The 26,533-nt window shown below is 42.2% G+C and overlaps 1 protein-coding gene across 1 annotated transcript in view; it reads right to left on the bottom strand.

Moving 5' to 3' along the window:
- The window catches only part of LOC128740655 (receptor-type tyrosine-protein phosphatase kappa), a 58,929-nt gene that overhangs the window by 7,740 nt on the left and 24,656 nt on the right, over positions 1–26,533 (bottom strand). The window contains exons 2-9 of the mRNA XM_053836217.1: positions 19,645–19,769; positions 19,429–19,452; positions 18,615–18,895; positions 18,038–18,172; positions 6,631–6,771; positions 5,703–5,869; positions 5,459–5,594; positions 5,143–5,392 (exon numbers count right to left, since the gene is read on the bottom strand). Coding sequence (XP_053692192.1) covers positions 5,143–5,392; positions 5,459–5,594; positions 5,703–5,869; positions 6,631–6,771; positions 18,038–18,172; positions 18,615–18,895; positions 19,429–19,452; positions 19,645–19,769 — 1,259 coding nt within the window. The remainder of the gene's footprint in view (positions 1–5,142; positions 5,393–5,458; positions 5,595–5,702; positions 5,870–6,630; positions 6,772–18,037; positions 18,173–18,614; positions 18,896–19,428; positions 19,453–19,644; positions 19,770–26,533) is intronic.

Here is a 26,533-nt window from a genome sequence, read left to right as displayed (position 1 = left end):
TTGGACAAATCTCTGGAGGTTGTAGGTATTTTTTATTGACACGAAGGAATTATTACTGTTGTTATTAAATTGTATCAACTAAAGATACGATTTGAAGATGAAAAGCTATTCATTTTTTAATCTCGAATGATGCGATGAACGATGCTTACTTACAATTCGGTTTCCTTAATAACTCGAGTAAATCCGCCAAAAAACCTAAGTTGAAGATTAACAAAATTAAATTAATTTTAGAGAGCTAACTTTGGTGTTGCCAAAAACGTCAATTGGCGTTCTGAGTTGCTATGCCATCTGTTCGTCAACCTTTATGTGTCACTGTTGACATTTGTAGGGCTGTTAGGCCGAGGCCGAGGGATTACCTGCGTCACTGGTGTCGTCTTCAACATCCTCCGAATTATAATGCTAAACTTCCAGTTGATGTTTGCACCCAAGCTTGACGTACCCTTCCTTCGCGTTTCTTAATAACCGCCGCAACCCGGACTAGGACCCAATTGCTGCGAATTTCGTCCTCCACGATAATAACCAGATTTTCTATATGCACCGGATCTGACTCTTATTGCCATTTGGATCGGTCAGCTGTTCCGCCAAATCCCAGTGGGTCGATCGGTTTCGGTATGAATTGGATAGGGGTGAGTGTCACTTAATCGCAAGCGTGAACCGAAACGAACGCCAAAGGTCATGAGTTCGCGATCAACTCTATGTCTATGAGCTATACAGGGTTTCGAGCGCTATTTTGACACTCCCTACTAGTCACTCCCAACTCCCTCCGAAGTGTGGAGCTTAGAACGGTTAAAACCCTCTTAGTGTTTGCATTGGTCCTTTTTTTCAAATTCTTGTACATGTCATCTGATTTCTGCTCGCAACTCACGACTAGCAATCTGGAAATTCGTGCAAATGTCGGTGGTACATATCACACGGTGCCCCTCGACGAGCCCGCGACAATAAACTAAATGAAAAAGATGAGAACAAGTGAGTCATATTGTAAGTAGTAGCACCATTTTTGGGACAATCGGCTTCGTTTTCCTGATTTTGTAGTACTGGCACTTCTTAATGATCTGTTCCACGACTGTACGCAACCTTGAAAAATGGAAATGGCTGCTTGAGCTCGTTCACAACTTTTCCGGTTTCCATGTAGAAAAATAACCAGTCAGCTAGACTGTGCTCTCCCGGTAGGACTATCGGGTATTTGAAATCGTAGGTTGCGTATGGCGCCGCACGCAAACGACTGTTCACGCGTAGAACTCGTCGGTCGTCCAGGAAAGGAGATAAACTGTAGACTTTACTTGTTTTCTCTATCGCCTTTTTTGAGCCCCCAGTCCACTGCGTCCGGCTATGTCTCAATCTACGCTGAGGACCATAAATAATTCTCAGCCCGCTCAAGCTCTTCTTACCTCAGACAGCCGTCTCTTCGAATTACGTGGCTTGTACCGGTGCTGATGACGTGTGTTGGAGATGAAGTGTTTGATGTAGACCACACAATTTAATAAACGTTGAAACTTTGAACTACCTGCGGACTGGTTGGAAGGTCTCATATACCCTATTTACAAAAAGGGCCATCTACTCGAATGCAGCAATTACCGAGGCGTTACTTTTCTCAATTCTGCATACAAAATTCTCTCCCGTATCCTGTTTTTCAGACTGAGCCCGTTGCAAGAAACCTTTGTTGCCGAATACGCCAACGCCGAATGGCTGCCAACAGGGCCTTCTACGGATTACGTAGCCAGTTGAGGTCCCGTAGCCTGCAATTTCGTACAAAACTCGCGCTCTACAAGATGCTAATTCTCTCGATGGTACTGTACGACCACGAAACATGTACGTGGAAAAGAAGCGGCTGACGAGCTTTTGGTGTTTATGAGCCTAAGGTCCGATCAATTCTTGGTGGCATATTAGACGAAACATTAAAATGAAAACACGGCAGGCTACAATGGCCTGGTCACGTAGCAAGGATGCCGGATGAGAGACCAGCGAAAATAATATTGAGCAGAGAACTCGATAGAAGCCGACGATTTCGAGGCAGACCCCGTACCCGTTAGGAATTGAAAATTAGAGTTCTCTCTCTCTCTCTCCTCTTGTTATCTCGCTTTCTCTCTTATATACATATATCTCTCTTCCTCTTTCTTTTTTATCTTTGTCCAGATACATACAACATACAATCTCTCACTATCTTAATCTTTCTAGATATATATACCAATTGTACTCTTCTGCTTTCTTCTCAAACTTTCTGTAATGCAAGAAAAACAGCCCTTTTTCCTTATTTCGGCCTCATGTTAGCGAATAACTGAATTCACGAAGCAATACAGCTGCCAAACCCCTGATTTCTCCTGATGCTAGTTAGGATGCGAGTATCCAATGAGACCCACCTAAATTTTCTACGCAAGGGAGCTGTTCCTGAGAGTTTTCTCCGCATTTTAGGGGCGGCTCATACAGCGTCAGTTTAAAAGCGAATGGCTAAATGCCCGCTACACCTAAACTGGCAGCTCAATCAGTAGGCTAAGGATCGTAGGCTAACAGTCTAGAAAAAAGCAAGCCTAGGTACTACATTCTGATTTGACCTTCTGTTTTAATTCGACAGACTTCGAAGCCAGTTGTTAGAGTACAGGACAATTTTCGAGGCTAGCACTACGACCAGCTAACAACTGTTAGCCTCTACGAACTGAGATTCGAACGACGTCCGAATTGGACGATCTTAAGTCCGAATTGAACGATCCGTTCCGAAAAGTGTCTGTCGAAAAACGTGAATCCCGAGCCTCGGAGCTGCCACATGGTGAAACTGTCGAAAACCATCAAGAATCCATTTATCAGGACTACGGACCCCACTAGCACACTTGCTATAAAACAGTTAAACTGTTGTATGACTAATTTGAGTTATGAATAACTAAAAATACCACAAGTGTGTTACTTGGGAATGAAACCCTCTGCAAAGTGCGCAGCTCGCAGAGAGACTGGATTAGGGATGAAATCTGAAGGATGATTTATGATAGGAAAATGGTAAAACCCGGCATTAAGTGAACTGAGCAAAGAAATACTGGACCGCCTTCCGTTCACGCGGAGCTGGAGAGAGCTGTGAAGGAATCTTGCAGGCGAGATAAGACAGTCTGGACTAACAGCCTAATCAAAGAGGGGACAAACGCCGCCGCCGATGGTGAAATCCAAGTTTTATACGACATTTCTCGTCGCCTGAATAACGCTTTCGAGTTTCAAACATCACAGACCAGCAAAACCAGCAGGCCTCACAGTCAATACAGCAAAGACTGTGGCAGTGAGTGCTGACAATCCCTCATAGTTAGGAGGGCTCCGTAGCCACAAGGTTACCGAGTCTGCTTTGACAAGCGAGTGGTTCGAATCAAGCCATTCGATGTCAAATGACTTTGGCATGGGTTTATTCTCAGGCCCCTCATTTACCCTTCCTTCATGCTGAATTCTATATATTTACCCACTGAAGCCTCTTGATAATGCAAAAGTCCCTCCTATAGTTAAGTGTACTGGTCAGAGAAACGAAGGAGTCCTCGCCAGGGAAGGCTATAATAAGGGATAGTGCAGGCAGCGAAGAATAAGTGGGTAAAGTAGATCAAGCTTTGAAGGAAGGGTAAACCCGAATACACACAAGCACGCATAAAATTTAATAAGCATATCGCTCTCTCAATAGCGACTATAGCAAAAAGAAATGCAGTGCAGGTACAGCAAACACCCGGGCGATATTACAATAGATCAACTATACTGGTCGCAGTAATGAGTCCACACATGAAAAAAAATCCCTCATAGTTCACAGTAGCGCTCAGTCATCAGTGGCCGATAGCAACCGTAACTATTCGGGAATGTAGGTGGAAGTGGCTAGGAAACATTTGATGCCGAATGCCAAAGAGTGACAGATAAGAAGTATTGACTGATGACTGATTCTTTTTATTTATTTCCAGATAAGAAGTATAATTCATAGTGACTACGCGCAAGAATAGAGAGATAAAGATAAAGGCAGGCTAGAACAGAACACCCATAATGCCATAATCTGTTTGTGGATTTCGAGGCAGCGTACGGTTTAGTCAAGCGAAATGGTCGGAGGCAGATAATGCTTAAACATCGTTTTAGATAGGTCTGAATCAAGCGTTAGAACAGTGGGTTGGATTTCAGTCATTTTCATGGTATTGGATGAACTGAAGCAAGAGGCTATACTCGCAAACCTGTTATTAATCATTGCTTTGAAATGTGCAATACGAGGAAAAAGCAATAAAGGAAAGCAAGCAACGGAGCGGTACTATCATCACGAGAATTTACATACTTCTTCGATTTTTATCTGATATCGACATTACTGGAATCGACCGTAGAGAAATCAAATGACGAGTTGCATTATATAAAGTAAAAAATTGCTTAATGCATGCTCATCGTGTTATTTTAAAATGAAGGTTTTTTCATGGTGTTTCAGGATTTTTTCACAAAAACTTTTCAGTGACTAACTTGATTGAAAATTATTCAAAAAGATCGTGCGGAGTCAGTACTTCTGGTCATATATCAACAATGCCATAAAATAACGAACGACTAAACAGATTTTAATGGATTTGGTGTTTGAGATTTTCGCCAGAATGAAATGGAGACGCATGCAGTTTTTCTTAACAATTACACTGAAAACCCCAAAAATGTTGTTTTCCTCACCTGACTTTCATTAAATGAATTAAAATGTTATCCTGTATAATGCTGGCGCTTTCAGCCGTACAATTTGGTGCATTTTGGTAGGTAGTTGAAATTACACATCTATTTGAAACGGGATTAAGGCGCATCCATAGTAAAAAATTGAACCTAATTGCTCTCTTTTAGTATTGTTTACGACCAGTTTGGGTCAATAAAATCCTATAAATCAAATACATTATATAAGCAGCAATTCTACCGCGCTCTTCATGTAATTTCATAAGTAATTTTGCCCACTATAAGCATCATGTTAATATTCGCATCTACAATGCGAATGAATTTGTATGAATGAATGAATTTGAATTTGGCTGAGTAGCCAGTTGCACTCAAATTACATTAATTATTTTCATTAGCAAGCACCGAAATGATGCCCACATCGCAGCACCGTCCCATCACAAATCAACAATGCCACCACACCACCACCGATCAACCTCATTTCGGCATTCATCACTCAGCCGGCTAACTTACGTGGCACACAGAGGACGTCCCGATTTTTGTCTCGATTGTCACCGCGATGTCCACCGGCACAGTCGCCGATGGTGAACCGAGGCGTCTGCTTGCAGATTTGCGCGTACTCCTTCTGGTAGGCGTTCATCTTCGTTACCGGATCCTTAAGGCTTTTCTCCTTCAGTCGCTCCGACAGCTCCTTCACCGGGAACCACGAGTTGCCGCAGATCACAAACTCCTCCAGCGTGTCGTATACGAACTTGTATTGGTCCTTGTATTGGAAAGAAAGACACCATCATTGGCTTGTTCGTGCGAAGCGCTAATGGTTGGCACTTACCACATTTTCAATAAGGCCCTTCCGCGACTGTCGCAACTTTTTCAGATAACCGAACACGTGAAACGCGTCTTCTTCCTCCGCTAGCTCCATGTTCGCATCGATGGCCAAGTACACTCCGGATCGTCCGCCACCGTCGCTGGAAAATTGAATTTGCAGAGTGATTGACATTTTGTTCGTTTGTTAGATAGGTAGGTAGTGTGAGAAGTGGAGAAAAGATGATATGATTTTCAAATGGAAAACCTACTTGCAATGCACCAGCATCGGTCCGACCTGGCTGTTCGCTTTGATGATTGTCCCCACAACGGAACGGACCCTCCGTCGGAATTCGAGGATGGCGTTGGAGAAAGGGCAGGTGTGTGAATGCCATTCGGTGTAGTGAAATTGCAGCAGGAAACGTTCCTCCGTAACCACCTGTTCCCCGGATGGCCACCCGGATGCAACCGGAAAGAAAAGGAAAGTTAAACCAGTCGAGCCACGACGGAAGCCGCTGTCACCGCTCTGCCGCAGGTGAGTTAGTGGGTGGGTTGATGATTTTATAGTGCTGGCAGAAACATGTTGCAGGCGATTCAATACGGTTTGGGGAAGTGGAAAAAAAACTTGCTTTGCTTGCAAAGCATATTTATGGTAACTTAAGCCGCAAATAGTTGCGATGAATGGCTAGTTTTGTTTGGGTAGAAGTATCTGCAAACTTTAAATAGTTTTTTTTCTAATGTGAAAAAAACGCTGTTTGATGACTGGTCAATTGACATAAACTTTAAAATATGCTCGGTAGGTGTAGTGAACATAACGATGCAGCGGTTTTTATCTTGGTGAAATAATGCACCACAATTGCACAGAAGATGAGATGTGCTTCCGGAGGCGATAAAGGCACTGGGGTGGTATGGGTTGTGACACACTAGAGTCTGTTTGCTATTGCTTTAGAGTAGTATAAACGTGTTGCAGTACATGTCGTAAAACGCTGTTCGCATATAACACATTCAACTACTGGTACGCTGCTGTTTGTGTGACGACAAAACGCCCACGGCTGCAGCAATGCCACCCTGCAAAGGCTGAATCTATTTCTCTACATACAACAAAGTTTCTCCACGTTGGTTGATGAATTGGTTCTGTTGGTTGGTATGCGCGGGAAATGGAAACTAACGGATGGCACAAGCTTTTCCTCAAACACTTACTTTTTCTTTGTTCACTTTAAATAACCTAAACGTTCTTATGTGAAAATTAGCAAGCTCTTCTTCGGATTGCACGGTAATGTGAATGTCGCCATAGATTTCCTCTTTCTCCCGGTTCGGTGGCCAATACTGAACACACATTACCTGTTGGTAAATAGAAGAAAACGGAAAATCGTTACGGTGTATTGTATTTCAGTCAGCATGAAACTGGAAAAATAGTTTTCAAGAAGTTTCACAGTTAATATTAGAAAAAGCTTAACCAGTCAGAATTTTCTTTTCGACGGACAATTCTTACTGGGTCCTGCAAATGTGTAGAATATAATGGAAAACGAGGGACAATGTACGTTTAATGGTTATGATGAATTGAAAACATATTGTTAATCAGTAGCATCAGACATATCAAACAGAAATATTTTAGAGCAGCAAATAAAAAATCCATGAGCAAAAAGAGTTATCAATTATCGCCATTATTATAATGTAATGTATGATAGAGTTTGGTAAACGGCTAGATAATGCGGAATATAGACCCCATAGTGGTCGTTAGCCTCTTATCCAGCAACTCCGATCCCGACCTCCTCGTGGTACCAGCCGGAATACGAGCAACCTTAGCGGAGATCGGGTAACCAACCCCGGTGGAAACTAAGGTCGTATACTAACCGGGAAGGAGGTAGTGAGTCTCGGCACTATAAGATGGCAGCCCCATCACGAGACTCGGTTGTGTTGCCCCAGTACGGCTACACACCTAAACAACACAAACTAACAACATTCAAGCATTTTCGGAGCGGAATATTCGGCATCGACCTAGGCGACGAAATAAGGACGACGAATGGAGACTCGGGACTTGGAACTGCAGATCGCTAAATTTCGCAGGTTGCGAGCGGGTGCTGATTGAACAGCTGGAACCCCGCAAACTCGGCATCGTAGCTCTGCAGGAAATCTGTCGCAAAGGAGAGAAGGTATGGAAGATACGTGGCGGAAAGGCCCAGTTTTACCAGAGCGGTGGCGCTACCAACGAACTGGGAACGGGCTTTGTAGTGCTGGGCAGAATGCAGGATCGCGTGATAGATTGGAAGGCGATCAACGAGAGAATGTGTGTATTGAGGATAAAGGGCCGTTTCTTCAATTATAGCATCATTAACGTGCACTGCCCGCACGAAGGTAGACCCGACGATGAGAAAGAAGCGTTCTACGCGAGGCTGGAGGCTACGTACGACAGCTGCTCGTCACGGGACATCAAGATCGTCATCGGGGATATGAACGCCCAGGTCGGTAGGGAAGAAATGTATAGACCGGTGATAGGACCCCATAGCCTGCACACCGACACAAACGATAACGGCCAACGATGTATAAACTTCGCAGCTTCCCGAGGCCTGGTGATCCGAAGTACCTTTTTCCCGCGCAAGGATATCCACAAAGCCACCTGGAGATCACCTGACCAACGTACAATGAACCAAATTGACCACGTTCTCATAGAGGGCCGGTTCTTCTCTAACATCACGAACGTACGCTCCCGTCGGGGTGCGGATATTGATTCTGACCATTACCTAGTAGCAGTACATGTGCGCTCAAAGCTGTCCACCGTATACCGGACACGTCAAAGCCGCCCTCCTCGGCTGAACATCAGGCAGCTAGATAACCCACAAGCTGCCGAGAACTACGCGCGAGTACTGAATGAGGCACTGCCTTCTTCCGAGGAGTTAGGTGCTTCAAACCTCGAAGACGGTTGGGGCAGAATACGCTCGGCCATCGGAGAGGCCGCTACCGCGGCACTAGGTATTGAGCCTCGGAGTACACAAAATGATTGGTTTGATGGGGAATGCCAACAAGCGGTGGAGGAGAAAAAAAACGCTTGGAAAAATTATCTAAGTATTGCCACTAGAGAGAACCTGGCCAAGTACCGACGAGCTAGGAACCAGTTGACCACGATCCTGAGGAGAAAAAAGCGCCAAAAGGAGGACAGAGATCGTGAAGAACTAGAACAACTATTCCGAGCTAATGACACGCGCAAGTTTTATGAGAAGGTGAACCAAACTCGGAAGGGCTACACACCGAAACCTGACATGTGTAGGGACGAGGGAGGGAATCTAATTACAAACGAGCGCGAGGTGGTCGACAGGTGGAAGCAGTTCTTCGATGAACACCTCAATGGCGAAGTCGCAGAAGGAGGCGGAACGGAAATTAACCTAGGAGCGCCCATGGAAGATAGTGATGTCCTAGCACCTGATCTCCAAGAAGTCAAACGAGAAATCAGGTTGCTGAAGACCAATAAAGCCGCTGGGAAGGACCGCCTACCGGCAGAGCTTTATAAACATGGCGGGGAAACGCTAGCAAAGGCTCTACACTGGGTTATTTCGAGGATTTGGGAGGAGGAAAAGCTACCGGAGGAATGGATGGAAGGAGTGGTTTGTCCCATCTACAAAAAGGGTGATCGGCTAGACTGCTGCAACTATCGTGGTATTACGTTGGTAAACGCCGCCTACAAGGTACTCTCCCAGATCCTGTTACGCCGGCTGTCACCGATAGCACAAGGTTTCGTAGGGAATTATCAGGCGGGTTTCATGGGGGCTCGCGCAACTACGGACCAAATGTTTACTATCCGACAGATCTTGCAGAAATGTCGGGAGTACAACGTGCCCACGCATCACATCTTTATCGATTTCAAAGCAGCATACGATACAGTCGATCGAGACAAGCTATGGCAGATAATGCACGAATACGGTTTTCCGGACAAACTGACGCGACTGATCAGAGCTACATTGGATCGAGTGATGTGTTTCGTACGCATCTCTGGGACACTCTCGAGTCCCTTCGAGACGCGACGAGGGTTGAGACAAGGTGACGGTCTATCCTGCATGCTGTTCAACATCGCTCTTGAGGGGGTGATCCGACGAGCGGGCATTGAAACGAGAGGCACGATTTTTACCAAGAGTAGCCAACTTCTAGGCTTTGCAGATGACTTCGATATCATAGCCAGGAACTTTGCGACGGCGGAGGCAATCTACGCCAGACTGAAAGCGGAGTCTAGGAGAATTGGGCTAAAAATAAATGCGTCGAAGACCAAATACATGAAAGGAAGAGGCTCAAAGGAAACAAATGCGCGCCTCCCACGGACGGTAACCGTTGACGGCGACGAACTAGAAGTGGTAGAAGAGTTCGTGTATTTGGGATCGCTGGTGACCGCGGACAACAACACTAGTAAGGAGATCCAGCGGCGCATCCAAGCGGGAAATCGGGCCTACTTTGCCCTTCGTAAAACGCTACGATCAGGAAGCATACGCCGCCGCACGAAGCTAACAATGTACAAAACCATTATTAGACCGGTAGTTCTTTATGGACTTGAAGCCGTGACGCTGCTTACGGAGGACATACGCGCCCTTGCCGTGTTTGAGCGGAAAGTGCTGCGGACGATATTTGGCGGAGTACAAACTGAAAGCGGAGAGTGGCGGAGGCGTATGAATCACGAGCTACAGGCACTGCTTGGGGAGATTCCCATCGTACATCTAGCGAAAGTTAGCAGGCTACGGTGGGCCGGACACGTCGTAAGGATGCCGGACGACAGTGCGACGAAAACGGTCCTCTTCAACAACCCCACCGGCACCAGGAACAGGGGGGCCCAACGTGCACGATGGCTCGACCAGGTCGAAAGCGATTTGCGACTTCTGAGACGACTAGGAAATTGGCGACGAGTGGCCCAAGACCGAGTTGAATGGAGACGAGTGCTTGAAACAGCACGAGCCACCCCGGCTCTATGCTGCTGAAGAAGAAGAAGAAGAATGATAGAGTTTGACCAAGAAGAAATTCTATACATATTCTGTGATTCGAGTGAGATAAAACATTAAGCACAAATGTTTAATTCCGTTATTCTTCTAGATGTTCCTCCTACTAGCAAACTTCATCAGTGTTTTAAATTTCGGAAATTATTCTTGAAGCCATCCAAAAAGGCAGAAATGGCTAATAATGAATCACGCTACCGATTCCGTCAGCCAGTCAACCCAGGTGTAATGAGTGTAATGTAAATATCACTTTGAAAGGGTTCCCTTAAACTGTCGTACTCTTTTTACAACAGACATCATCATCAACATCCTTTACGCAGCCGCTGATTACAACTGCTCGAAATTGGGTAATTTGTCCAAGCTGGGAGCAGGTGATACTTTTCATTACGTATTCCACCGTTCCGTGGATCCACTGCTGTAGCTGCTGTCATTGTTTCACTTCAACTAAGGTACGATTAAATATGCTCGTTAATAATACCTCTGACAATTGAGAGATGTTTTATTTAATGTTGTTTTTGTTTTAAGCCTTGTCATTTATTAAAAACCCGAGAAGGCTGATAGGGCGACTATCTGCCACTGGAAGGGATTCAGCAGTGCAGACTTTTCTTAATCTCCCTGTAGTAAAGACTTCCAACGAGAGTGATCATCAGTAAATGTAAGTGCTAGTTGGTCAAACAAGAATGCGTGTAAATTGGTTATATTTTCTATCGAAAAAGTTAAACTACTTTTTTTTCCTACGGTTAACTGAAGCCATCTGCACACCCCACAGTGGTCTGGTTTCGAAAAAGTGCGAACATTAGCAATTAGGTAAAAAATGCGTAATTTTTGAAGGGTGGTGTCTTCGGAGAAGTTTAATAATAACATATAGCACTATTACGGTGACTATTAGGGTGATACAAACTTATTAAATTAAATTTAAATTTTAAATTAAAAAAAAAAATCCAACACTGTGCCCGCGTTCACTACCATTTACGTTCACGTAAATTTTTTGTTGGACGGTCCTGGTTACAATTCGCGTTTTTCAAGTCACAGGAATAACTAGCCTGTTGAACCAAATATTTCTTAGCGAACATGGACAGTTTCATATGCTTGAAAATGTCAGCCACCTTTCTCCTGCCAGTTACTGTATAAAAGTCCTGTCCAGCGAACTGTTTGAAGGTTGTCTCGATGTAGGTTTTATCATCCAATACTTTACAATCTATTTTTGTCAGCACCGTCCAATACAGCTTCCGGAATCATTACGATTTGGAGTGGTTACCTTCCTATAAGTCCGAAGCTCGCGTTATTTCATAGGAACGGGGCTTTTCCCCGAAAACCCGCGCTGAGAATCCACAGCGTCACACGCAGACTGCGTGACGCAGTACCTTGTAAGTCGCAAGGGCATGTATAGTGTCGTCGTCCCGCCAGTCCCGCCTTGACCGATCCCCACTAAACTTGGCACACATATTCCTTGATATAAGGGAATCAGAACTGGGGGTTGAAAAGAGAGCTGGGAGGTAATAACTCCGAAATACCTGAACGGTTCTTCATCAAATTTGGTACACATGTTCCTTGGCATAAGGGAATTAGAACACAGGGGGTTGACAATGGGGGGAGGCCATAACTCCGAAATGCCTGGACAATTCTTCAATTAACTTGGCAGTTGGCACACATGTTCCTTGACATAAGGAATCAGCACTGGGAAGTTGATAAAAGAGAGAATGCCTAACAAGGGGGGGAGAGATCTAAATAAGTACATAAGGGAATCAGCACTGAAGGATTAATAAGAAAAGGTTGGGTTCATAATAGGGGGGAGGAAAAAACTCAGAAACATCTGGATGGTTCTTCATCAAACTTGACACACATGTTCCTTGGCATAGGAGAATCAGAACTCAAGGGGTTGACAATGGGGGGGGTCAATACAGGGAAGGTAGGCCATAACACCGAAATGCCTGTCCAATTCTTCGTCCAACTTGGCGCACATATTCCTTGACATTACTAGGGTTGCCAAGTCCGGCCGGTCGGTCTTGCCTTAAAAAAATGCGGGGGGGGGGGCTTTGTGGCAGCATATTAGAGGATTTGCCTGGAGTAGCCAGCACAGAGAGAAAGTGGAAGTCGATTGAGAGTTGTAAATGGGATGAGCAGTCAGTTGTGAAGATAGCGAATGGCAGGACATCACAGTCGCAACCACAACGAACAATGAATGGATTATTGAAGATAGCTAGTTTTAGAGTGACAACTACTTGCTTCTGGCGCTAGTGGACAATTTAATGTATATTACAGCCAGAAGCAAGGTATTGTCACTGCTAAACTGACTATCTTCAATGATCCACTGCACAGAATTGCTAATAAATTTATCAGAAAATTTAACAAATCAAGTTAAAAGTACAAATCTGGCTTCACATGTCGGAAAACCGGCCTTTTGCCGGATTGACCGGTCACCGGCTTTGCAAGTGAAAAACCGGTCGGGCCGGCCAAAAACCAACCCCTTGGCAACCCTAGACATTACGGAATCAGCACTGGGAAGTTGACAAAAGGGGGTAATCCCTAACAATGTGGTTAGAGATCTAAATCAAAAAAGGGGTTGCGTTTCTCTTGCATTTAAACCGATTGTAGTTACGCAACTGACTTTGAGAAAAGAAGGGGCTTCCACCGAGGAGAAATATATGGTACAACAACCTTTGTTTCGTTTCCATTATATTGATTTTCATTGAGCAAATCGATGCATAATTAGCTACGTGACAGAAGGGGGAGCTGACTGGGAAAGAACCGACATGTAGGGGGACGAGAAACGTGAGTATGAATGTATAATGTTCCGCCATAGCTCCGGAACTTCTGGATGGTTCTTCATCAAACGTCGTTTGTCAAACGCATAGTTTTTGGCATAAAAGAATCAGCATCGGGGGTTGACAAAAGAGGGAGATGGCCTCTTACAAGCGAAGAGAAAGGTTCAAATGTGCAAAGGGGTGCATTTCTCTTGCATTTGGAACGATAGCAGTTGTACAAATTGTTTTATTTCTGAAAGGTGGAATAGGGTGGCCATTAAAAAGGGCGAGGTTCAACAACGTAAAAAAGGCTTTGTGTCGATTTATATGGATTACCGAGAAGAAGACAGATTTACAAGTGGTTGGGCGACAACGTGAGAAGAACTCACAAAAGGAGTAGACATATTCAAATGAAAAAAAAGGGTTTATCTCTTGCATTATGAGAGTTTTCGTTACAAAAACAGATGTACATGTGACTGACTGATAAAGGGGCCCCGAGTGAGATCGGGCAATCAGCTAGTCTGTATATAAAAAGTGAGCGTATTACTCCAGAACGCCTTGATTGTTCTTCACCGAATTGGGCACACATATACCTTGATATAAAGGAATCAGCACTGGTGGACTGACAAAATACAATGGGTGGTTCCTATCAAGGAAGGAGGCATGGTCCAAATTAGCAAAACGGGTTGCGTTTCTCTTTCATTTGGGCCGATTGCATCAAAGCTCAAGCTCAAATAGATACACAATTGACTACAGGGCAGAAGGGGGAGCTGACTTGAAGGTACTTAACAGGAGAGGTGGACAAGGAACATGAGTATGAATATATGTTCTGCCATAACTTCGAAACGCCTGGACGGTTCTTCATACAATTCAGCACACGTCAAGGATATAAAACAATCAGCGAAGGAGGAGTTGACAAAAGGGGGTTGGTCTCTAGCAAGAGGAGTTAGGTCTCTTGTATTCAAACCGATTGCAGTTGGGAAAATTATTGAAAAGAGGAGAGTGATTGTAGGGAGGGTGTTCCACCAAGGAGAAATATATGAAAAAGGCTTTGTTTCGCTTCCTTCTTTTGTTTCCTTTATTACCTACCTACAGGGGGGACGATGAACGTATGTATGAATGTATGTTCCGCTATAACTCCGAAACGCCTGGACGGTTCTTCAACAAACTTGGCACACATGTTTTTTAACATAAAAGAATCAGGGCAGGTGGGGTTGACAAAAGAGGGAGGCGGTCTCTTACAAGTGGCCAGGAAAGTTGCAACGGGTAAAGGGGTGCGTTTCTCTAGCATTTGAAATGATGGCAGTTGCCTAGGTGGCTGGACGACAAGAGGAGATTTCTAAACGGGGGAAAAAGGTGGCCACTGATAAGGGGGAGGTTCAAAAGCGTAAAAAAGACTTTTTGTCGATTTATAGAAATTATCGAAAAGAATACAGATTTACAAGTGGCTGAGGGGCAACAGGAGGGAGCCAAACGTAGAAACCTTCAAATGAAGAAAAAGTGTTTTATTTCTTGCTTTATGAGAATTCTTGTTACATTAACAGATGTACAAATTGTTGAGAGATAAAGGGCCCCGAGTAAGATCGGGTAATCGGCTATTTGAAAATAAAAAGGCATCGAAATTCAGTGCGAAAACGATCTTTCTGGACTGTTTGGAGGGGCATTGTATGCTGGCTACGCTCAGATCATAGAAGGTACAGCAAATTGGTTGGGTCAAAGGTAGGCGAAATTCTAGAGAAGACTGAGTTAATATAGTGGTTCTGAGTACCGACAAAGTTGAATGTTGCAGATGGGGACGTTGCAGATAAAGTCCGCGATTTCCTGTTGCAACAGCAAAGGCGAAAGGTTGTTCAGCTAATCGCGTGGATAGGGCTAAATATCAACACAACCAACCCATGATCGGTATCCTCGAGCATATAAGGCTTACCGCATGCTGGAGCACCAAAAAGAAAAGTCCAATTTACAAACAGTCGCCCTTTCTGGATGCAAATAATGGCGCATGCAAGGGAGAACAATTGATTACAAATTCATTAAACTGACTAATGCTCATATTAACCTGCTGCCAGGAAAGTATCCTATTACTACTTGCGGCGTAAAACCGGTTCACGAACAGTACCATTATCTCAAAAACGAAACCGTAGTTACCGGTTTGCTCCAAAAATAACTTATCCCGAGGCTTCGTAGTGTTTGCTACAAGATCCGGCAAAACTGTCAGGCTTGCAAGAATCACAGAGCTAGTTCGCCCGCCTCCTATGGCAGATATACTCGATCCTTTGTCTATATTAGCATCGACTAATTCGGTCCGATCCAAGCAACTGTTGAGAGACGCACGGAGAAGAGGATAGGGGGTACTTATCACATGCCTATTGATGTTCCATATAGGAATCGCACATTTGCTCAAGCACTTGTTTTTTAGTTCTGCGCAATCTCATCGTCAGGAAAGGAATCGCAATGGAACAAATTTTTTTGGTACGGAACTTGAGTTGAGTGAAGTTTTACGTTCCAAAGACCAGAGTAGAGTGAGCTGATAGAGGAGATCGTAACAGTACAGATCGTAAAGTCTAAATGGACCTTCTTGCCCCCTAGCAGGCTCCACATGGATGGGAGGTGGGAGAGGTTGGTAAAATCCGTTAAGAAGATACTGTACCAAGTGAAACTTCCAAGGCTGCCCTCAGACGAAGTTTTCAGGAACAATCTGTTAGAGGTTGACAATGTCATCAATTCACACCTTCTTACATGCAAACCTGTCGAAGATGGTGAGAACGAAGCACTAAAGTCTAATCATTTTTTGTTGGGATTATTCAACACTTCAAAACCGGTTATGCCACATAACGAGTGTCTCACGACCCCCAACTACTGAAAAATCTCACAGATCTTCTACCTCTTTTGGAAAAGATGGCTTCGGGAGTACTTGTTATTGATAAGTCGGCGCGCGAAATGGCATCATACGGTAAAACCAACCAGGTTGGTGACGTGGTGATAGTTACAAATGCGGATCTACCTAGGAACTCATGGCACAAGGGAGGAATTGTAGACGTCGAGCACGGTAAGAACGGCCAAATAAGCAGCTCTACGGTGAAAACTGAACTAAACATTTCCGAACAACCGAAGGTAAAACTTGCAATTTTGGGCGTCAGCGCAATACTGAGTAAGCAAGATCCAGAACCCTGTGTACTGGGGTGGATTGTTATACAATATGAGAAACGCGCTTCCGATGTCAACAAACTCCCATCGGGACTCGGCACTCAGCTGCACTACACTGAGAAAACTTTTCGTATAGTTTCTATGTGTCCCACATAAAGATTTTTGCAATGTGCCCAGTAAATGATCTTTATGTGCCAAACAGTTATCATTTATGTGCAAGCGAAAAATTAGCACATGCTATTCATATGCGTATAATTTTTATGTGTATAATTGCACATACTATTCATACGCGTATAATTTTTATGTGTATTTCTGGGAGGATTGTGTTTATATGTAGCTCATGATAATCATATTAGATTTCATATGGAAATTTACTATTAGTTATGTGCAGAATATTTTGAGTGTAGTATGGTCGACCGAGAACTGTCATGATTCAAGATTGTAAACAAATGAAGGAACAAGAATTCGAACTAAACGTGAAAAAATCTGCCTATTACTAAATTACGGTGTCCAGTCTCTCCAGTCACTCCAGTCCAGAATTATAGGTTGTTCTATGCGTCCAGGTTAACTTTTAGCCAGGTTTTGTACACATGGGCGGCCATTTTTGGGGGATACGTGTTGTATTGGGACCATCCGGAAATGTTCCGGCAAGAGCAAACTCGCGAGGAACGGCCATTTTGCGACCTAAACCAAAACACATCTTGCAACAACTGAAATCACACTGGACCTCAAAAACTAGATCTAGGGAAGCTACATCAATTCAATTCTAGTGTGATTTGAGTTATCGCATGACGTGTTTTGGTTCAAGTCGAAAAGTGAGGAAATGACCACGTCCACCGGGGTCAATTAGGCCGGAACTTTTCAAATTATTACTTCGAGCAGAAAAACTGGTACTTGTTGGTACTAGAGTACCAACCTAAAATATTTCGAACAAATGTCTAAAATAAATATAGCTCTAATTCTACCATTACAACAATCCCAAAATAAAAGAAAACGTTTGATTACTTTTTGCGAAATGACAGCACAATCAGAGGCGAGCTAAATGTAATGCGAATAGCGAGACTTCGCGTACCGGGGCAGAAGAGTGTACAAATTTGCAACGGGCGATAAATTGTAATTCAGCGCTGCTGCAGAGCTGCTATTTCTCGCCTGGGACGCCTGGCTGGGCTTCGAGGTAAACAACGAAAAAGTTTACGAGGACAAAACAGTTTGTTCGGTTACCGACAACGACAACGACGACGACAACGACAACGACGTGGCCTTTGGTGGGATTTAGTAAATAAGAATAAAGTTAAGCAGGAGATAGCCCATAAACCAAGTGTTTGATTGCTCCGCAGAACGGGCTGATGAAAGACAGAGGACAGATGCGGCGAGTTTTACGATAAAGGTGAACCCGCGTCGTCGAGTCGAGTCGACGACAGAAATTTTAGGGGAAGTTTATCTTCTCGAATAACCCATCCCCCTCTTGAGCCACGTTTGAACTCGAAGCCTAATCAACTGCGAAACTGTGAAGGGTTATGGTGATGAACCAAATTGCTTACGACTAGTAAAGGACTTTATTTTCGGAAAATACAGTGATCAAACAAAGGAATGTTTGTGGGAACTGCTCTCTACGGTTCCCACTCCAATCAGTGGTCAAAGAATTTATGATTAGTTGGAAATGTTGGCACTTCATGGGAAAATTGAAAATCAAGACCTATCGTGGCATGGGAGAGCAATATTGATTGTCACGTTGAAAGCTTTACTTACTTTGGTAAAATCAAAAGTTTTCGTCAGCATCACAATTGCGCTACAGTTCTCCTGCCACACCATCCGCCAAAAGTCTAACACTGTCTCCTCCGTTGGTCCCTGCGTTACGATGTATGCATTTGGTTTCAGTAAACTCTGCAGCCGGAAGTAAGTCAGCATCAGCGTCAGCAGCGGGTGCCGAATGTGCGGAAACGTACGTGCGGTCCGGGAAAGAAATGCATAGAATATTGATCAGAAGAATTTGATGATGTGCAGCAAAACAGTAATGCATTCAAGCTTTATTCCCTCATGCATGATTGCTTTGAACGGCAACAATTTATATTCATGTTGTGGTTGTTAGTTTTATGTTCGATGGGGAACAATTTTCGAATAAAACTTTTGAGACCTAATTGTATGAATTTTGTACAAGTATCCATTATTTACCAACTCATTTTCATTTAGGTTATGGAAAATAGGTCTTGTACATTTCAAAATCACTTTAATCACTCTGTTTAAATGCATTGAGAATGGATCTTAGTAATGCATATGCAAAGTTCAGAACGGCAAAACCTTTTCCGCTGATAGAGCTAATACTTACATCGACATAGGACGCGTTTACGTAGTCAGTATCTGGGATGTTTTCGTACTTGCCGAGCACGACCCGGTTGTAGTCGTATGGAATGCATTTGGGATTTTGGTTCTTGTGGGCGTTGGATTTGCGCACCGCGTGCCTGCACGTGTTGGTCTCCACCTTCACAGCCGTCTGGAATTCGAGCTTGTACAGGATGGGAAACTTCCGCCGCTGTTCGCACAGTTTGACAAAGTGCCGCAACTCCGTCGGTTTGTCCGGCATCGTTTGCGACAGCGGGTTCTTCTCATCTGCAGCACATCCGGCCACATCCGCCCAGTAGAGAGGAAGGGAGCATAAAAAAAAGATAAAACGGGGAAAATATTGATTCAACATCCTGGACATAACGTCTCATTCTTCCAGCAGCATCCCGAGATCCTCCCCTACATTTTACTATCGGTGGCGAATCTTGTATTGGGAATCAATTATATAAGGTAGGGCAAGTGAGAAACTTGTAAAATGCTTGATGAAAGCTATTGTACGAATAAGGGAAACCCAGTTGGATTGTAACGAGTTTTTTTCTCTTCTTTGTCAATTATTGCGATATTTTTAAATAGACCTTTCAGGTGGAAAATAGTTCTCACGATGACTTTTACGATTATTTTTTATGACTATCACAAAAAGCGTTTTAAATGGAATGCTGAAGAAAAATCAATTAATCGAACTGAATATTCTATCAACCATTCAAATCGAAGTGGTTCGAATAGAACAGAATAATAACAACGAGCGAAAGGAGCGCCAAATGGAAAAGTTTGCTTTACATAGGTACTTTCTAGACACTCACCTCTGGCAGAAATTTTAACTTTATCTGGAGCACCAGGCACCGAGAGAAGACACAGGTATGGAACGAAAAACGAGAAAATTTCATTAGAAGTAGGTAAATTGTGCAACTTTAGGGTTATTTATGCAAATGGACTTAAGCTGTTTCCGGCAGAATGGCGCGTCTCGGCCGGGTCACTTACCGTTGTAACCAGTAACTCTTACGAGTGTACACACTTACCTAATGAAATTAAACCGCTATTTAACATGCTTAACTTTATGGTGTTTGGTATGGAAACAAGGCTGGTGGAACTAAGTGTCTTTTTCTTTTTTGGTTTCTCCAGGTCGGCGTAGCGCGAGGTGGACCTGAAATTAGAGAACACACAGAGAAGAGATGAGCTTTTAGCGATATGAATCGTCGAAATTACGGATTTTTATTTAATTTGTCATTACAGAAGACGACGGATGAATTTGTTTTGAAGCGATAAAAATGTTAAACTGCCACAGAAAATCATTAGAATCGTCGGACTCCAACGTGGTTGGATTTAATCCCACTGGTAATCCAATAATTACAATAAAATTTGTGTCACAATATAGAAACAGAAATATATTTATTTACGTTTTCATGTGGAAATAATTGGCTATTTTCTGTAGTCAAACTCAAGTTTAAATTCACTTAAGTTACGATCAAAATTTGGTCTTGAACTTAAAAAGTTAAATGAACGAAAATCTTTCCACGATTAAATTCCATTATTCGAATTCGACACGATTATCAAACTCGAAAACAGATACTGAGCAAGCCAGCAAGTTATATGTGAAATACGTACCTATCGTGAATTAAATGAATAGTGGATACTAACGCTCGAAAAATGATGCCTTTGTTTCGAATTTGACTTTTGCCATTCAATTATCAAAATGGCATCCAAGCAAGAGGACCAATGTATCAAAATTTGGCTCGCGCATCGCGATAATCTAAACTACCAGCACGTCGATTAAGCAGAATCGTTGAATGTGGCCAAAAAAGTGTGCAGTAAAAGTGTTCGAAGAATGTTTGCCGACAACCTGGAAGCTTGGAACGGTGGAAAATCTGAAGCCGGAAGCCGCAACGATGAGAAGGGAGAGGGGTGGGGGCGGTGGAGATGTCCCAGCCTCTCTCTCTCACTCACTCACTCTCTCTCTCTCTCTCTCTCTCTCTCTCTCTCTCTCTCTCTCTTTGAGATATCACAAACAAACGGGAGATTTGTCTGCAATCGTGTATCGAGTAGTGACCAGGGCTTCGACCGATCCTTTTTTCCTACCGCAGCCACACCAACGTACATTCAAGTTCACACCGTCCGTCCGTTTAGTGATGGAATACGAACGCTATGCATAACACAACTGGCAGTTTGCTCAGTCAAACGCCGATTGAACGCAGTAGAACGAATGCGTTCTAAAGCTTTTTAACATTTTCGTTTCGATCAAGTTGCCTTTACCGTTTGGAGCAGCGAATGACTGCAAAACAGTCAAATGACTGGCAGTCACCACGCTAACGAAAAGCTACCGCACTAGCGTATGATTCAATACTACAAAAAACAACCACTACATGTGCATGGAAGAAGTCGGTCGGACTCCGTCCAATACAAACGAACATTTTGCTTGCACCGGACCGACGTCCGGGTGACAAACTATTACTGTGAGCAGCCGATTTGGAGACAAAAAGAGAAATGAAAAAATACGTCATCTTATGTTTCCAATCAGTTTGCAGTTCTGGTTTTTCATATGAACGCGCAAAGCGGGAGTACGACTGTTTGCTTTTGCAGAGAGGCCGCATGAATTGTAAGACGGCAGCAGCGCAAGCGGCAGCTTGACTGGATTCAAAAAACAGTCAAATGATCGTTCAAAAAGTGGAGTTTGAATGCGGAAAGTGTATGCATTCACGGTAGTTCGATTGCTGGTGATGGACATTGAAACCTATATCAAGACGAACTTCAAACAGCTCCCTGGGTAATAGTTTCATAGGGCGACCAGAAAGGAAAAGGTGCAGACATTTTCAAGCATAGGAACCTGTCGAAGTTCGCTAAGAAATATCTATTTTGACAGGCTACCTGTATCGGTGGCTTGAAAAGTGACATTTTATAGTAAATGGGGCCATCAACCAGGCATATTGACGTGAACGAGTGTCTGGAAAAACGAATGCTGCGTGCTGGTGAGACCCGAAGACAAGAGCCTTCCCAAGACGCCGGAATTTCGCACAATCGAACATTATTGGACTACCGTCAAGCGGAAACTTAAGAAGAGAGAAAAACTACTGGAAATAAAAAGAAATTTACGGTAAACTGGTGTTCTGGTGTTTAAGTAAAGTAGACAAAGTGGTTGTATATGAATTGGCGAAAGCAACATTAACTTTTTCAACAATAACTTTTAACAGTAATTCTCCACGCAATGTAAAAATACTTTGGGATATCGGAAAAGCATTTATACAGTATATAAAAAGGTTTTTCTTAACAGTGTTGCCAACTTTTCAGTTTCCCGCATGATTAGTTACATTAATTAAGGGAATATTAGTCTCCTAGCAACAATAAACGCAATAAACAAGGAAGGTAAGAGCTCATGTCTATTAGCAAGATGAAAAACAGTTTACAACCCATGTAACAATTTGAGTTTTATTACACTCTTATGATGGAATTTAAGACCAAAATTGGTCATGATGACCGCCATAAGAGTACAATAAAACTCACATTGTTGCATGGGACGGCTATGATCAAACAACTAACGTATATTTTATGCCTTTTTGAAGTAACATTTCCTAATCTCGTGCTATAAATCAAACGAAAAACTGAAAAGCTGGCAACACTGTTAAAGAAAACTTTGCTATATATTGTATAAATGCTTTTCCGATTTGGCAAAGTAGTTTTACATTGCGTAGAGAATCACTGCTTTAAAAAAAGCTATTTTGCCTATAGTTTTACATAAAAAAGGGGTATTGCTTGATTTAAAACGCAGTGTCTCGGGATCGGCAAAGAAAACCTCGGGGCGATGAGTGATTCTTATGTAAAAAAATCTGCGAAATACGATGAAGTTGAAATTCTCGAGTTAAAATTGTCTTCATTGAGAGAAAAATGTAAATTTAGTTTTCTAATTGAGTTTAATAAAATTTGGCAGCACAGGTGCTGAAAAATAATATTTTTTTCGAATTCCTTGGGTAATTTTCTTTAAAAATGTGAAGCAAAAGAAAATAAAAGGTTTTGACAAAAAAGGGAATTTTCCTTAAAAATGGAGGTGCTCCCATTAATCGAGAGAATGTCCGATCGGCACCAAATTTTCGATTTTTGCTTTCTGACCGAAAACGAACAATCTGGCGAGATTTGGTTCAAAGTTCAAAGGTCGCAGCCAGCTGTTAGAGTGCAGGACAATTACAGGGCCAATTGCTACGATCCTATTAACTCTAACAGCATCTCCCAGTCGAGATTCGAACATAAGACGACTGGCTTATTAGGCCAGTGTCATACCTCGGAGCCAACTGGGAGGCACGTATAGGTATCGTTTCCAAAATTAAACGGATATGCCAGTTACACATGAGAGTGTGTGAGAAGTATAGCATTCTACGCTTACGCCGCTCACGCAAGCGTAAGACAAACAGCCGCCGTCGCTGTGTGCAGACATTCTGCTACCCACACTCGTGAACGCACAGTCTCATATCGTCTACCTGCATATCTCATTCGTGAGTGTGAGCTTCGTAACATTGATTGACATTTTTCGTCACACGTTCTACCTCTCTTCTGTTCTGTTTTTTTTTCTCTTTTCCAGTCCCATTTTTTCAGTTTTTGTTCCGTTTTTTCTGTACCGTTTTCTCGGTTTTTGCTCTCACTTTTCTTCCGTTTTCATCGTTTTTTCCCGTTATTCGTTTTCGTCTTTCCAGTTCTTCCTACTCGTGTTTCCATCTTTTCTGTCACATGTCAACAGAATGAACATGTTTTTTTGCCCCTTTTTCCATTTCTAGTGTTTTTCCCTTTCATCTTCCCTTTTTATTTAGTTCGTTTTGCCTGTTTTACTTCTTCTTCTGTCCCATTTTGTTGTTTTTTGTCCGATTTTTCTCTTATTATATACCGTTTGACTGCATCGGTTATTTCTCTCTCGCTACTCTTTTTTTCGCTTTGGTTTCTATTGTTTTCTGATCCGTATTCCGTTTCTTGGTTCGTTTTCTTTTTGGCAGCCCGCGAGAGGAAACACTTTCTCTGTTCTTTTTCTTTTTTTTCTTGTCTCGTTTGTTGCATTTATCGTGAGTCCTGAATTTCTTTTGTTCTGTTCTTCTTATTTTTTCTTCTGTTTTCTCCCGTTTTATGCTCGATTTTCCTCTATTTCAGTCTCGTTTCGACTTTTTTCTTATATTTTGATCCCAGTTTTTGTTTTTTTTCCTTTTGTAACAACTTTTATATTCTATTTTTTATTTTCGTTTTTTTTTCTTATTAGGCCATTACAAATATATAAAAAAAGTTTTTGTCCCTTCGGTGTTGGGCCACTGAAGGGAGGGGAGGGGGGCGGAAAAAAACAAAGAGAATTTTTTAATCAAGCAAAAAAATGGATTTAAGTCATTTTTATTTTAAGTTTAAACGTGAAAACCAAATCTATTCTTGCTTTTAATATATACATATATACGTTGTTAATTTCCATGCAAAAATCTACAAAAAAAAAGACAAAAACGAAAGAAAATTTTTTTGGCCGATTTTCGGAAATTCCGCTGTTTGAATTTCCATTTCTATTTCATGCTAGAAGCGTTAACTCAACTCGTACATTCATTTTTCAAGTTTTTCAGGCTGTAGAGCCCACAGTCAATTGATTTTATAAAAACAATTTAGCGGCGGAGGGGGGGGGGGGTTGACAAAAACTTTTAAAATGATTTGCAATGGCCTTATTCTTCTTATTATGTCTTGCTTTTCCTTCTATTTTGTCGCGTTCTGTTTTTCTTTTTCGTTTAATTTCTTTTGGCTGCCGTTTTCATTGTTTCTTTCACTTTTCCCTTTTTCTTTTTCTGTTCTCTTATTTCCTCCTTTTTTATTCCGGTTTTCTCCATTTATGTCTAGTTTATCCTCATTTTCTTTCTCGTTTTCTTTATGGTCCTTCTTTTCTCTCTTTATGTCCTTTTTATTATGTGTTTTTATGTTTTTATGTCTTTTTTCACTTTTTTCACTCCCATTCTGTCACATTTTTTCTTCCATCTGTCATGTTTTTCAGTTGATATACTTTTACTGTCTATACAAGTATAAACTTGTGTTTTTCTTCTTTTCCATCTCGTTTGTCCAGTTTTTGTCACGTTTACCTCCATGCTCATTTTCGTTTATCTCCTTCTGTCTCAGTTTTCCTTTTTCGCTTATTTGTTGAGCAGCAGGAGACGGGAGTACTTATATTTTCATTAGAAAAAGTTTGCTCTACGTTGTTTGGTTCGTGAAATATCATTTTTTGAATTAGACAAAATTTTTCAGCCATAACTCAGGAATAAAAATAAATGTTATCATCAAATCTTTGTCAGATTTGATTTTATAACTTTATTTTTAGAATTTTACAAACTATGAAAACAATTTTGAAAAAAAATCGCAGTGAGAGCCCAAGTAACAATTGGAGTTTTACTATAATGGTATTTATGTCCAATTTTGATCACAAAAACCATTTTATGAGTGTAATAAAACCTTGAATGTTTTTGAGAGAACTAATGTTTTCGAGTTTTCTTTGGAGTTTACTACCATTGCTAAACTCACAAAAACTGGAAGTTACTAGAAATTGAATTGAAATTAGACTTGAAGTTAAGTTGAACTTAAAGCAAAGCTGTAGGCCTAAGCGTCTTTCTAAGGTTTGACCCTTCTTTATCGACCGACCTCGTGGCCGGCTATAAGAGTACAGGACAGTTAGGGCTAGGGCAAGAATCATACTGACTCTATCTAGCAGCACCGCCTAGCCGAGATTCGAACACACGACGACTGGCTTGTCAGACCAGCATCGTACCTCCAAGCTAACTGGGCAGCTTGAACTTAAAATCGAAGTTGAATTGACTAGACTTGGCAATGGACATAAAAATATAAATTGGATTTAAATTGCACTTACAACCATACTAGCACAGTTGTTACAACGTTGTTGTGGTAACCGAAATATGACTAATTTCAGTCGTAATTCGATTGCTTCAACTAAATGGACCTAAATTGTGCTACTTGGGAATTGTATTTGAATAGGACTTGAAATTAGACTTAAATTGGACCTGAAATCGGTGTTAAATTTGAGGATCAAATTATAATTGAATTTGGAACTGGAAATTGAGCTTCAGGTAGGCTTGCAACTAAACTTGGAAATTGATTCATAACTGGAAATGAAATTTTACAGAGAAGGTGGGGCACGTGTCCCATGCTGGATACGCCAGTGGTTATGAACAAACGATATCAGATGAAATCGGAAAATTTCCATTAGGCTTTAAAAATCTTCTTTGGTAATTAATGTCAGGTATCAACATTTGTGGTTCGTGAAGTACGCTTCTCAGAATCGTGTGGTAAATTTGTGTCAAGTCTTTGCAAAGACTTGCCGCACACTGAAAAAGGCTACAAGTCGTAGCCAAAATATGGGAGTCTATGAAGATCGCAAAAATATAGTTTAAAGCTGCAGCTGCTTTAAAATATTGGCAAAAAGGCCTGTGCGCTTGCAAGAATTTTGCTCACTGTATCCATACCGCGCACTAATTCCAATTATTACTACTTCAAAACTTGTTTTTACTGATTATTCTGTAATGTAGGTTTCCTGTTCGACATCAGGTTTCCTTTCAGTTAGGTATTCTAATCGTATGCCGCTACCGCGGCGAGCGATTCATTTAATTTGGCATAAATTTTCAAGCGAAAAACAAAACTTTTTTCATTAATATTTAATGCTATGTACTGTATTTCTATACCACCAACAAAAAAGTCAAAAAAAACCTGCAGAGCATTACTCGCTGCATGTAGTAAGCAGATGTTGCAGGGCAGCAGGTTGCACCATATGTTTGAGATCGGATTGATTTTCTTACTTAGTTTACACAAGGATAAGTTCTAATTTAAAAGTAATACCTAAGAGAAAAATACTCAACGTAAGGTGCTAACATTCCGCTGAATGGCACTAACACCGCAGTGCGGATGGAC

The sequence above is a fragment of the Sabethes cyaneus genome, chromosome 3, assembly GCF_943734655.1.
Source record: "Sabethes cyaneus chromosome 3, idSabCyanKW18_F2, whole genome shotgun sequence".
NCBI classification, from domain to species: Eukaryota; Metazoa; Arthropoda; class Insecta; order Diptera; family Culicidae; genus Sabethes; species Sabethes cyaneus.
Note: the sequence above shows the minus strand (reverse complement) of the source record. Positions and strands in the feature narration are given on the sequence as shown.